Genomic DNA, 13,715 nt, shown 5'->3' on the forward strand with positions numbered 1-13,715 from the left:
CATTTCTCTTCCAAAATTAGGAGTTAAAACCTAGGACTCATGGCTTTCCAGTAATGCTGTGCAGAGTGGCTCTGCTCCGCTTCGAAATTTGAAGCGAAGCTCTATTGAGGGGCTGCTCCACTCTGAATTTCGAAGCGGCTCCGTCACTCCACTTGTTGAAGTTTCACTCCATTTTTGAATAACCACTCCAACATAGTCAATGGGAATTAATAAAAATGCTTCTGTTATTTTTAAAAGATAAAGAGATGAAATTTGGCACAATGATAGTTCTTAAATAGGGCTTTAGTCATGCCAAGTTTGAAGCAGATCCGTTCATCTGTTGATCTTTAGGAGAAAAAAATTGAGATTTAATTTAAAAAAAAAAACAAACGCTGGAACTATACCCTTCAAACTCAGATTATCAAACCTCTTTGGAGTCCTGCACCTTGAGCAGTTGAACCACTGTGCCCACCTCACAGGGCCAATTTGTTTGCTTTCTGCCAGCCTCTCTGCGCCAGCCTGCCTCTCTGCCCTCCTGGTGCCTGGGGGATTATAGCTGGGTTTGGTGGGTCAACCCCACAGCCTTATGGCATACTTGCTCCCAGTGCTCCATGCCTGTAGCTGCTCGCATGCCTTTCTTCCTCTGTGCCCGCCTCACAGGGCCAGTTTGTGTGTTCCTTGCTTGAATCAAGACAATCCTTGGGTCACTTCTGTCACTGGTTGCTTTGCTTCCTCCTACTGCCGTGATCCTGTCACGGCATGCGTTAACATGGCGCCATCCAAACTGCTGTGCAGATGTGACCACCAGCCCGCCTCACAGGGCCAGATTCTGCATTTCTTGCTTTGACTCAGGGCATGAGTCATTCACACCACCACACAGAACCCACATAGGAATATATATTTTTTGTATTTTTAAAGATTTTTTAGTGGGAAGGTAGTGGAATTAGACTTTAAACAGACACACACACACTCAGTAACAGCAGGATAAAGGATTTAAAGAAGGATTGAACAAGTACACTGGAAAGATAAAGGGATTTTTTTGGTTGGTTTTTAAAAAATAATAATAGTGGGAGTAATAAGAACAACAGTAAAACACACACACACTCAATAATAGCAAAGGGGGAGTGTGTGGTGGGAATAAAAGGAGCTTGGGACTTGGATTTTTGGGAAACTGGAAAAATTGATGTCAATATCAAAGCTACCCATCACCACTTCAGTGTCTTCCTTATATGGAGACGCCTTCAGTTAAGTGCAGCAACATTGTTTCAAGTTAAAACAAGCTTCAGAAACCTTAAAAACCCACTAGATACCTTCAAAGCAGTTCAAAGCTTTGACGGGGTTCCGCTCCAAAGGTATCCGACAGTTTAAAAAATGTCCCCGCTCATCCGCGAATTCAAATCTTTGACGGAGTTCCGTCAAACATTCGGATTTGCGGACAGCCCTATGTCTCAGTTACACATCCTGCTTGTGTCCCCCTCATATACCATGAGCTGGATCCAGACTTGAGCTGGATCAACGGTAGTGATGGAAGTAAACTCCCACGCCTCCCTCCTCCGGCACCCCAAAAAATGCTAGCGAGAGGGAGGCCCTGCTGAATGGGATGAGCTGTGGTGTCGGGGAGAGGATGACTCTCCAAAAAGCAGGTGGAGGGACCTTCCATAAGCAAAGCCCTTCCTCTTACAGAAGACGGATCCTAGATCCAAGCCCATGTATTTACTCTCTCCTTCTCAGAACTGACAGCAAACTTGAGAAATCCAGGGGCCCAGTTTTAGCACTTTAATTCACTTTTATTGGGTGGAAAAACCTTCACCTGCTAAATGTCTGTATGATAACGGCACAGAACAAAGCCCATAAAAGAAGCAGTAACCCACCCTGCAGGAGTGCTTTGTTCCCTAATGGGTCTCAGTTGAATAGAGGAATTCCATCAGTCAGAATTCAGCAAGGCATGTAATGAGTTTAGCAAATGGATCACCACGATAGCCCACTAAGGTGCCAAATGCAACTCTCACTCTACTTTGCTGATTACAACAGAACATAGCTAAACATGCTCCAAGGGACCTGGTGCAAACATCTAGCCATCACAACAGACTAGCATAACACACCAACAACTTACAAGTTTTCTTTTTGACATCTAGTCCAATCTGGATTCCTTCATCAATGAACTTCACCACCTTCTGGAAATCAGCTTCCTGGAACTGTCGGGAGGTAAGTGCAGGTGCTCCTGCGGGGGGGAAGGGCAGGGAACTGGATGAAAGAGTTGTTCTTGTCATCCAAAGACCAAAATTACAAATGGACACCTAAACCAGGCTATGATAATAGATCCTCCAGATGAAGCTTATCCCAGTACTACATCCAGTTCTGAGCACCACACTTCAAGAAGGATGCAGACAAGCTGGAGGGGGTTCAGAAGAGGGCAACAAGGATGATCAGGGGTCTGGAAACAAAGCCCTATGAGGAGAGACTGAAAAAACTGGGCAGGTTTAGCCTGGAGAAGAGAAGACTGAGGGGAGACACTCTTCAGATACTTGAAAGGTTGTCACACAGAGGAGGGCCAGGATCTCTTCTCCATCATCCCAGAGTGCAGGACACAGAATAACTGGCTCAAGTTACAGGAAGCCAGATGCCAGCTGGACATCAGGAAAAACTTCCTGACTGTTAGAGCAGTACAACAATGGAACCAGTTACCTAGGAAGGTTGTGGGCTCTCCCACACTAGAGGCCTTCAAGAGGCAGCTGGACAACCATCTGTCAGGGATGCTTTAAGGTGGATTCCTGCACTTGATGGCCTTATAGGCCCCTTCCAACTCTACTAGTCTATGATTCTATGAATTTGCAGATAGGGTGTCTGACTCCTGCCAACCCTAGATTTAGATACAGGAGATGCCAGAGAGGGAGGGAAAGGGGGTGGGGTCAGGAGAGAGAGAAGAAACATGGATTGTAGTGTCTCATCCCAGTTCAGGCTCCTTCCCTATTAATGTCAATCAAGTCTGGCTGTTATTTTAATAATGTATTAGTTTTATATGTTTTTAATCAGTTTTATGAATTTTATAGTATTATTTTTGTATTTGATGTTGTTCCCTGCCTCAATCCAGAGGGAGGGGCAGGTAAGAAATAAATAAATATTATATTATTATTATTATTATTATTATTATTATTATTATTATTATTAGTTCCCTAGCAACATGGCACATTCTCCAAGGGGGCTCCCTTCTCATCCAGCCTTTGGATGCTGGGATGGCCCACAGAGATAACCGAGCTTCCCTGACACCTTTAAGACAGAAGAATGGTGCTAGAAATTATAAAGTAAGGTAAGATTCCTTTATTAGAAGGTAACACAAGAACAAATGCAAGATATGTGTAAAACACAGGAGGGCAAGAGAAGTAACTAGGTGACTCCTCAGGGACGACACCATGTAAAGTCTAAACCTGTGATGGCCTCTGCTGAAGCACCACAGAGTCTGGTATTTTGAAATTCTCAGCTCGTAGCCTTTTGTGGCAACAAAGAGGAACTCTGAAAGACCTGGTGAAGTGTCAGACAGCAGTGAAGGTGAGGAGCCTTCAATGACCAATGCAACTCCATTGGCCATGGCTACATCTCAGCCGAACTCCTTAGAGATCATGTACTTCAGTCTTCCGGAGCCTGGTGCTCTCCAGATGCTTTGGACTTCAACTCCCATCAGCCCCAGCCAGCATGCACAATGGTGAAGAGTACTGGGAGTTGTAGTCCCAAACATCTGGAGGGCACCAGGTTGGGAAGATTGTTGCATATAATCTGCACTAAAAATAAATAAAAAATAATTTTGGCCCAAGGAAAGTAGAAATTTGCACACTAAACGGATTTGCATCTATTACTTACTCTACTTAAATTTATTTTGCTAATTGTGGAGAGAGGCAAAGATCTACACAAGGAACTCACATTTCTGTCCCCACTCTGACTTCTGAGATACTTTCTAACTTATCTTTGTAGCCTTAAGGGCTAGAAACATGCCTTTTAAAATATGAAAACTAAGATTCTCCACAAGCTGAATTCTGGACCTGGAATGCTCACAAGGTGTATTCATGGAATGTGTGCAGAGCTCCTCTGCCCAAATTTTCATTATCTTCCTCCTCTTTTCCCCCCTCCTAGCAGTCCTGAGCCAAATTAACTGATGTCATTTAAAAAGCAAGTACCTGGGGAAAGAATTTAGGTTTCCTTGGTGCAGAATCAGCATTATTTTAGTGTAGATTATACACAGCTCCAAACATCTGAAACAACTACACACATCTTTTAAAATTATTATTTAACTTCCTGCTCTTACCAAGACGCAGGCCACCAGGTGTTAAGGCGCTCTTGTCTCCAGGACAGGTGTTCTTGTTAGCCGTTATGGACACGAGTTCCAAGACCCGTTCAGCCCGGGCCCCATCTAGGCCTTTTGGTCGCAGGTCCACAAGCAACAGGTGGTTATCAGTGCCACCTAATATGAGAGAGGGAGAGAGGTGTTTTTTCCCTGTAGCCATCCTAACTCACAGCCATCCTCTCTACTTTGAAATGACAACAAAGACATTGGCTAAGTTCAGACAAGATGTCAACACAGTGTGAAAATTCCACTCAACTTTTGAGTTTTTAAGAGATACAGCATGTTCTTAACTCCACCGTTGCATGACTGTAGGCTCTTGTGGAGTTGAGTAAAATCCATCACAATGTTTGATTGACAGTTCCTCTGCCCCCTCTCCTCCCCCAGTCCTCCCGATGGTATCCCATCAGCCGTTGCTGCAAAAAAAACAATCCCGCCGGCTCTCCTAGATTGGCAATTGCTCCTTTTGCCACTCTTGCCAGGGAACTCTGTAGCCAGTGGGAAAAGTCGACGCAGCACAATGGAAAACTCCACGCAACACAACGGTTGTGCAGGAACTCTCCTCTGCACAGCATGGATATTCTGCATGGAGTGTTTTCCCGCCAGACAACGCATTTCTCAACGGTGGTGTAAAAAACTCCAGCATGAAGTTCTAATATCACCGATGAGAAACGTGTTGTCTGAACTGAGCCATTGCTTACAATGCAACTAGAATTGCCCTGCTGTTTGGTTAAACATGAAGGTCTTTTTAGCCCAACACTCCTCTCTTACTGAGAAGGCCCCTTGATCACGGCTAACATATGCTGATAGGTTCATCCGCTATGAATTTATCTAATGTGCTCATCCTAATGACTGCCTCCATCCCCCTGGCAAATCTTGAGACCATTTATTCCACAGGTTAACTATGTGTTGCCTGAAGAGGCTGATTTGATAGCCAATTAGTTTCCAGGTGAAGTATAAAGTGTTGGTTATTACCTTTAAAGCCCTACCTGGTTTGGGTCCAGGCTACCTGCGGGATCACCTTCTCCCGTACAATCCACCCTGCACAATCAGGTCCTCTGGGAAGACTCTACTTCAGTCTGCCAAAATTAAGCTGACAAGTATTACCCAGAGGACCTTTTCCTCTGCTGCTCCCAGACTGTGGAATGAACGGCCTGCCGGAGGAGACTCTTCAACTCAACAGTCTTTTAGCATTTAAGAAAGCCATAAAGACTGATCTCTCCCAGCAGGCCTAAGCAGTGGAATTTTAGGATGTTTTTAGGATAATGTATACTATGTTTTTAATTCAGTTTTATGTATTTTATACTTATTGTTGATCGCCGCCTCAATCCAAACAGAGAGGCGGGTAAGAAATATTATTATTATTATTATCATCATCATCATCAACCTGCTCCTGCTATTCAGTTTCATGAAAAAGGGCCAAACCAGACATACACTGACTACATGGCATGGGGCAGGGGAGTTGCTTACTGGGAAGGCAGGACACAGGGAAGGGAGGCTTATCATGGGGGAGGGCCCTGTGCACTCCCTTCCCAGTTAGAATCACACACACACAAGTAATTATTTAAAGAAAAACAAGATCCGTCACTGCATGCTAAATATTAAGTGAATGCTTCCTGTGGCACAAAGTGTTCTACATTCTCATCTTGCTTAAGATGATGCTTGGCTGAGGAGGGATTTGAACCAGCGCTCCATCTACTGCTCACAATGGTTTCAAACCCTTCCGTAGGCCTTTTCCCTCCACTGAGCCTCAACAACATGCTTCAGTCAAGAGCTACAGAACTTCCCATCTCCACTCTGGGCAGCCCGCTGGTCCCTGCTAACCCTAACCCCAACATCCCCCCTGCATCTTGCTACGATGCACAGAAATGCAGGTTGCTTACCTGTAACTGTAGTTCTTTGAGTGGTCATCTATGCATTCACACATATGGGCTTTGCGCCTGCGCAGAGACCGAACCGGAACCTACTATAGCTGAGAGGAACGTTTTTGGCGGGAACCCCTCCCCCACGCTACCGCGCATGTCCATGGGGTTCCCGCCCTTACCTCAGTTTACAGGAGTCCGACATTGTGCCCCCATAAACATGAGTGTAAAATAAAATAAAGTACATTCCACATATAACTGTGTCATTTATAAGTCTCACACCACCAAGTGGGGATGGTGGGTGGGTTGTGTGAATGCATAGATGACCACTCGAAGAACTACAGTTACAGGTAAGCAACCTGCATTTCTTCTTCGTGGTCTCTATGCATCACACATATGGGCGAGTAGCAAGCTGACATACCTTTGGAGGTGGGTTGGTGCATCATCTGAAGATCTCCGAGAGCACTGTCCTTCCAAACGAGCAGTCTTGTCTCGCACGGGTGTCCAAACTGTAGTGCTTGACAAACGTGGATGGAGTGGACCACGTTGCGGCTCTACAGACTTCTGTCAATGGAACACCTCTACTGAAGGCAACAGATGTTGAGACGGCTCTAGCAGAATGAGCTGTCACAGGCTTTAAAAGGGCTAGTTTAGAGATAGAGTAGGCAAGTTCAATTGTCTCTACAATCCAGCGTGATAATCGCTGGCATGAAACAGGAAGTCCCTTAGAGGGCTCTCCATAACAAACAAACAATTGATTTGTTTTTCTAAAATTCTCTGTCCTAGCCTTGTAAAAAGCAAGAGCTCTTCTTACATCAAGAGTATGTAATGAAGACTCAACAGGTGTTGTAGGATTTGGGAAAAAAGCCGGTAGAGTGATATTCTGGGAAAGATGAAAAGTTGACACTACCTTAGGCAAGAAGGTAGGGTCTGTGCGTAACACAACCTTATCCTTGTGAAAAATAGTGTAAGGAGCATCTATACTAAGAGCCGTAAGCTCACTTGCACGTCTGGCCGATGTAATGGCCACCAAGAAGACAGTCTTGAACGTCAGGAGTCTAAGGTCAGTTGAGGCCATAGGCTCGAAAGGTTTCCTTGTCAGCGATTGTAATACGACTGACAGGCTCCATGGTGGAACGATACCTTTCACTGTCGGTATCGTATTCTTAAGTCCTTTTAGGAATTTTTTGGATGTTGGATGTGCAAAAGGTGAAAAACCATCCATGCCTTGATGAGAAGACGTGATAGCCGCTAAGTGGACTCTGATTGAAGTAAGTTTGAGTCCTTGTTGGTAGAGCGTCAATAGATATTTGAGGATCAATGATAAAGGGCAAGATTCAGGTGCTTGATTGTTTTCTAAAGCAAACTTCTGAAATCTTTGCCACTTTGCAGCGTAGGACTTTCTTGTTGAAGGCTTTAGTGAGGCCAACAATATATGGTCTACAGTTAAGTTTTCTATACGAGCGGAGTGGTTGTTATCCTCCACGCCGTCATCTTGAGGGTCGACAGGTTTGCGTGTCGAACCCTGCCCTGGTGTCGAGACAGCAGTGTCGGTATCGACGGGAGTCTGATGTAATTCCCGTTCGACAGCCGAAGGGCGTGAGAGAACCACGCCTGTCGAGGCCACCACGGTGTGATGAGGACGCAGTCCGACCTGTCCGTCTGGATCTTGGCTAGTACCTTCGTCAACAGTGGAAAAGGTGGGAAGATGTAAAGGAGATTTCCTTTCCAAGTTCTGGTGAAAGCGTCTCCCAGAGAGTGCTTTCCTCTTCCTGCTCTGCTGCAGAACTTGGGACAGGCTGCGTTCTCTTTGGTAGCGAAGACATCGACAGCAGGGCAGCCCCAGTACCGAAAGAGATCGTCCCTGACTTCGGCATCGAGCTCCCATTCATGATCGACGTGGAAGGACCTGCTGAGGGAGTCCGCAATGGTGTTCTCTTTCCCCGCTACATGGATCGCCGTCAGGTAAGTATTTCTCTTTATGCACCAGTTCCAAATTCTGAGTGCCGATCGGTTCAGGGGGTGTGATCTCGTTCCACCCTGTCTGTTAATGTATGCCACTACGGTGGTGTTGTCCGTCGCGATCAGGACGTTTTGGCCTTCGATGATTTGTCCGAAGGTCTTTATTGCATTCTCCACCGCTAAAAGTTCTAGGTGGTTGATGTGTTGTTCCCTCTGGGAAGGGGGCAAGCGGCCTTGAGCCGTGAGGGAGTTGCAGTGTGCCCCCCATCCGATCAACGATGCATCCGTCGTGATCGTTACCGAAGGGGTTTCTTGTTGGAAGGGAACCCCTTCCAAGAGAGTCGCCATCGAAAACCACCATTTTAGAGATGCTCTTACTTGCTTCGGGATCGACAGGTAAGTTCGACGGGCATCGTGTCGAAGATCGAACGTTCTTAAGAACCAGCCCTGCAAGATCCTCATTCTGAGTCTTGCAAACCTTATGACTGCGGTAGTCGCTGCCATTAAACCTAATAGCCTCTGGATCGTCCATGCCGAAACCTTTCGACGGCTTTCAGTAGCGATGGCTAAATCCTGAAGAGTGTGTGCTCTGGTCGAGGGCAGATATGCCCTCCCGTCTCGAGACGATAGGGTTACCCCTATAAAGTCCAGCTTCTGATGTGGTGTCAAGACGGATTTCTCCTCATTGACCCATAGACCTAGCGAGACCAACAGGTTGAGGGTGGTTAATATGTCCTTCTGGAGCGTGTAACTGCTATCCGATACCAGAAGCCAATTGTCTAAGTACGGGTATACATAAATTCCTTTTTGTCTTAGGTGGGCGCACACCACCGCCATCACCTTCGTGAAGACCCTCGGTGCCGTGGCCAAGCCGAAGGGGAGAACGGTGAACTGGAACTGGCACGCACCGATCGAGAAACGCAGGTAAGTTTGATGCGACTTCCTGATGGAGATATGGAAGTACGCGTCCTTCAGATCCACCACAGCGAACCAAACTCCTTTGTGTAGGAGCTGCAGAATGGAAGTTACCGTTGCCATACGGAACTTTTTCGGGGTGATGTATTTGTTTAATTGCCTTAAGTCCATGATCGGTCGAAGACCTCCATCTTTCTTCGGGACCGTGAAGTAGCGCGAGAAAAACCCCTGGTTGAGTTCCTCTACGGGTACGGGAGAGATGGCTCCCTTCGCTAGGAGGGTCTGTACCTCGAGAAGCAGAGGAGGGGATGGCGCTGTTACTTTCACCCCCGAAGAAGGAGGGAGGACATCAAGTTCGATGGCATACCCTGAGTTGATGATAGTGAGCACCCAGGAGTCCGATGTTATTGACTCCCATTGATGGTAATGTGGTGCCAGGCGGTTCGCAAAGGGAGGTAGATCTGGGACCGAAAAGTCAAACCCGCTGCTTCTTAGAGAAGTCGGGCTGGCGCTTATCTTCAGATTTGCTGATCGTAGCCAGGCATGCCTCCTCAAAGTCACTGCCCCCATCATGTTCTTGGAGTGGCAGTCGACCTGATGTCTGGCAGTCGATAGCTGCTGTTTCGCTATCGCCGAAGCCTCTGCCTGAAAAACCCTTGCCAACTCTCTTTTATCCTCTGGGAGATAGTCACATAGTGACCCTACTTTCTCCCAGAGGAAGAGTTGGTATCGGGCCATGGTCGCCTGGTAAGTCGAGGCCCTAATACCCAGAGATGCAGAAGAGTAGATCCTCCTGCCTGTGATGTCTAACTTTCTGCCCTCCTTGTCTACAGGAGCAGAGTGAGGCTTCTGCGATTGTCCTTGAGCTGATTCAACCACGATGGAATTAGGTTTTGGATGTTGCGTAAGGAAAGCAGCATCTCCCTCCTGGATGCGATAAAGGGTCTCAAGTCTCCTCGATGTGGCTTGAGTGGACGCTGGAGTTTTCCAGGAGAGCTGTGCTGTCTGTTTCAGGGCCGGAGGGAGAGGAATAGCTACCGCGGCATTGCTCTTGGATTGAAAGACGTCGTAAATGGGGTCTTCGACCGGCTCATCGGGTTGTTGTATAACCAACCCTAATGCCTGAGACATTCTTCGCATATGCTCTGAGAACCTTCCCATGTCGTCAGAGGGTGAAGCAGGGTCTTGCGAATGGAGTGCATCCTCTGGCGACGGTACCGAAGGGGTAACCGACACCCTAGAGTCGGTATCAGACGGATAATCATCCTCGGGGGAAGATACCGTAACTATTTGAAGTTGCTGTTGTTCGAGCTCCGACTGTTCCTGATGGGCCGGTACCGTAGTGGTCGCTGTCGGAATGGAACTGACGCTGGCGAAGGGTGATGCGGTGGAGGAGCCAATGGAATATGAAGGACCCTTGAAGTAGGAGGAGGCTGAGCATAGCAAGACTCCGGTGCATGCTGGTAATCCCGATCTTGCAGAAAATATCTGTGCGGCCGATAATAATCCCAGTCATAATATTCATGTCTGGGCTGGAACTCGGAGTATTGGGAAGTTCTATCCCACTCCTGCCTTGGCCTTTCTACAACAGCTGGTCTGGGAGACGGCTGTGTTAGAGGAACAGGCTCCTCCATGTCCAACACCTGTGGCGAATCTCGTACTGACGCTACCGAGGCGAAGTCTCTAATTTCTCCCTCTGATAGGCTCTGTGACCGTCTCGGTATCGAAGGCAACTCAGACGTCGGTCTCGAAGGAGGTCTCGGTACCGAAACAGTTGCGAGGGCCGTCGGTATCGAAGGAACCGATGTTTGAATAGGCTTAGAAGGCCGTGGGGACTTTTTGGAGTGTTTTTCTCCGTCCCTCTTCTTCTTTTTCTTCTTCTCGACCTCCGAAGAAGATTTGGGAGTCCGGGCCTTCTTAGTAATCTTTCTGGCCGCGGAACTCGCCAGTGACCGCCCAGGCGTTAGGGGTATCAATGCCCTATTGTTCGCACTGTTATCATCACACTCCTTTGTGCAGCGGTCTGGAACGGACTTACTTGGTGCCGTTTTATCCATTTTAGCCTCAGTTGGCTTCGAAACTGTGGTGTCTGTGGCTCTGAGGGCCTTTTTCCACAGAATAGCACGCAAACGGTCTGTTCTGTTTTTCCTCGTCTGCTTGGTAAAGGACATACAATGATGGCAGGCTTCCACCTTGTGACTTTCACCTAGACAAATAACACACAAAGAGTGTCCGTCGGTAGGGGGAAGTTTTGCCCCACACCGAACACACTTGCGGAATGGCGCCTTCACTGCCATGCGGCTAGGGCCACTGCGACGAAGCGTTGCTGAGGAAAAACTACTAACTATAATTTTTTTTTTTTATAGGAAGAAGAAGATATAAGAAAGAGAATATAGAAGAATTGAAGAATTGAAGAAGAATTTGAAGAATTTAGGAGAAGAAAACAGGAAAAAACGCTAGAGGTTGGTTCTACAGGTCTAGGCACAATGGCGGACGACGAAGAACTGAGGTAAGGGCGGGAACCCCATGGACATGCGCGGTAGCGTGGGGGAGGGGTTCCCGCCAAAAACGTTCCTCTCAGCTATAGTAGGTTCCGGTTCGGTCTCTGCGCAGGCGCAAAGCCCATATGTGTGATGCATAGAGACCACGAAGAAGAACTGAAACACACCATCAGCAGAGTCAAATTGTGCAACTCTGGCTGGGCTGTGCAATTTCATACTGCAAGTAGGGAGGCACTGAGTTTGAATTCTCTCTCCCATATTAAAAATTCCCTGCACGTACAATAAGCCTAGAATGTCACAGAGAAGGCTAGGCTAGAATTCTTCTCCCCTCCCCTGCATACTAATTTCTATATCTGCATGGGGCTTTTAATATAGATGAACTCTAAAACATGCCCTCCCCTTCCTGCAGTCAGAAATGGTAGATCCCAGCAAAAGAGCCCACATGACTCTTCCGGTCGTGTCTTTCATCTCAGAAGTGACAGAGGATCCTCAGTCTACCTGAAACCAGAGTGTATCCTCGCTGTAGCAACGCCTCTGCCATGGCCTTGGCATTCTTGAGTACCTGCTGGCAATACTCCCGGAACATGGGTGAACTGGCCTACAACGGAAGAAGGGATACAAAGTGAGACCAAATGAGCACCGCTCCTTTAAGCAATATTACTCATGACCGTGTAGCACACCATGGGGAGGCAGGGACAACACTGTCTGTTCTCCCCAACCCCATTGCAACCAAATGACTCAGCCCTGGCTCCAAGATATGCCCTGAGGTTGGCACTGGACTGGTCCAAAAATTAATAAAACAAAATAAAGTATAATCAACTGAATGATGCAATACTAGTGGGGCTGTTCAGCCCACATGCTAAGCCATGGTTAGGCCGCTAACCCTTTTGCAGCAAATGGTTAATGAGCATGTTTAAACCATGGTTATGTAGCCACCATGGTTAGGAATGGTTCACACGACACACTAAGTCACAGATCACACGACACACTAAGCCATACGGTTTAACTCAAAACGCATAGCCACCATGGTTTAACGTGTTATCTGAACAGGGCCAATAAAGCAATACATGATTAGAAGAATTAACTGCAGTTAAAATTAGCATAACTAAAACAACCGTGTTCTAGAAGACTCCAGCGCTTAGTTCCTCCCAGTAGCATTACAGAGCTACCACGTCAGGTCACATGGAGGACTCTCCACAGCAAACGCAATGGACTCAGTGGTAGTTGAGTCCTGAGCACTTGTGACCTATGCTACTACAATGGCCAGTGGTGTGTTCACCCCTTCCTGAATCCTTCTGCATATCAGTTCAGAGATGCCTGCAGTTATAGTTAGTTCATTTGCCGAGATTCGGATGGGAGAGAGCAGAAGCAATCTTGGTGAGAGGAGCAGGACATAGGAACACAGGAAGCCGCCTTACATTGAGTCAAAGCACTGGTCCAACAAGCCCAGTATTGTCATCACGGGCTGGCAGCAATGGCTCTCCAGGGTTTCAGGAAGGAGTCTTTCCTAGGCCTAACCTGGAGAAGCCAAGGATTGAACCTTGGACCTTCTGCATGCAAAGCAGGTGCTCTACCACTGAGCTATGACTCCTCCCTGCTACCCTAAAGGGGGTGTCTACTCCCAAACATGGAGTTTGTACCCCCTGCCCCAACAACACTGGAGACCAAGTAGACCTCAGTGCTGCTGTGATGCATTTTTTTTTTTAAAAAAAAAAGCCATCTCCCATCTGACATAAAGGAACTTTATAAAATAGTTATATACTGGATAAGCACTATATGTTAATAAATAAGAACGGCTGACTATCATTGACCGTAGTTTAGAAATAGGCAGTCAGCTGACTGGCATTTCCACCAGTAGTGTTGGTAGAAACAGGGTAGCCGGGGGTTGAGCTGCACTTGCAGAATCAGGACCAGGAAAGGCAGGACTGAGGTCAAGAGCAGAAGGCAACATAGAACCGGGTACAGTTTACCATGGCAAATAGACAGGACTAGAAGCAGGAATTCAGGGCAGACTGAGCGCAGAGGTCCAAAGCAGGAAGGCAAGGCGGGTTTCAAAGCAGATCGCACTCATTCTGAGAATCTGAGACATACCCTCGCCTGGCCTATCAGCAGCTTCCTTTTTGCAGATTCTAAGGGCTTAAGAGACCAAGATGTGACTCATTT

At 47.1% G+C, this 13,715-nt stretch overlaps 1 protein-coding gene across 1 annotated transcript in view; it reads right to left on the reverse strand.

The window, feature by feature from the left end:
- SHMT2 (serine hydroxymethyltransferase 2) overlaps window positions 1-13,715 on the reverse strand; it is a 28,629-nt gene that overhangs the window by 557 nt on the left and 14,357 nt on the right. Inside the window, exons 9-11 of the mRNA XM_063119237.1 lie at window positions 12,051-12,150; window positions 4,277-4,432; window positions 2,093-2,200 (exon numbers count right to left, since the gene is read on the reverse strand). Coding sequence (XP_062975307.1) covers window positions 2,093-2,200; window positions 4,277-4,432; window positions 12,051-12,150 — 364 coding nt within the window. The remainder of the gene's footprint in view (window positions 1-2,092; window positions 2,201-4,276; window positions 4,433-12,050; window positions 12,151-13,715) is intronic.

Source organism: Elgaria multicarinata, chromosome 3 (genome assembly GCF_023053635.1).
Source record: "Elgaria multicarinata webbii isolate HBS135686 ecotype San Diego chromosome 3, rElgMul1.1.pri, whole genome shotgun sequence".
Classification (NCBI taxonomy): Eukaryota; Metazoa; Chordata; class Lepidosauria; order Squamata; family Anguidae; genus Elgaria; species Elgaria multicarinata.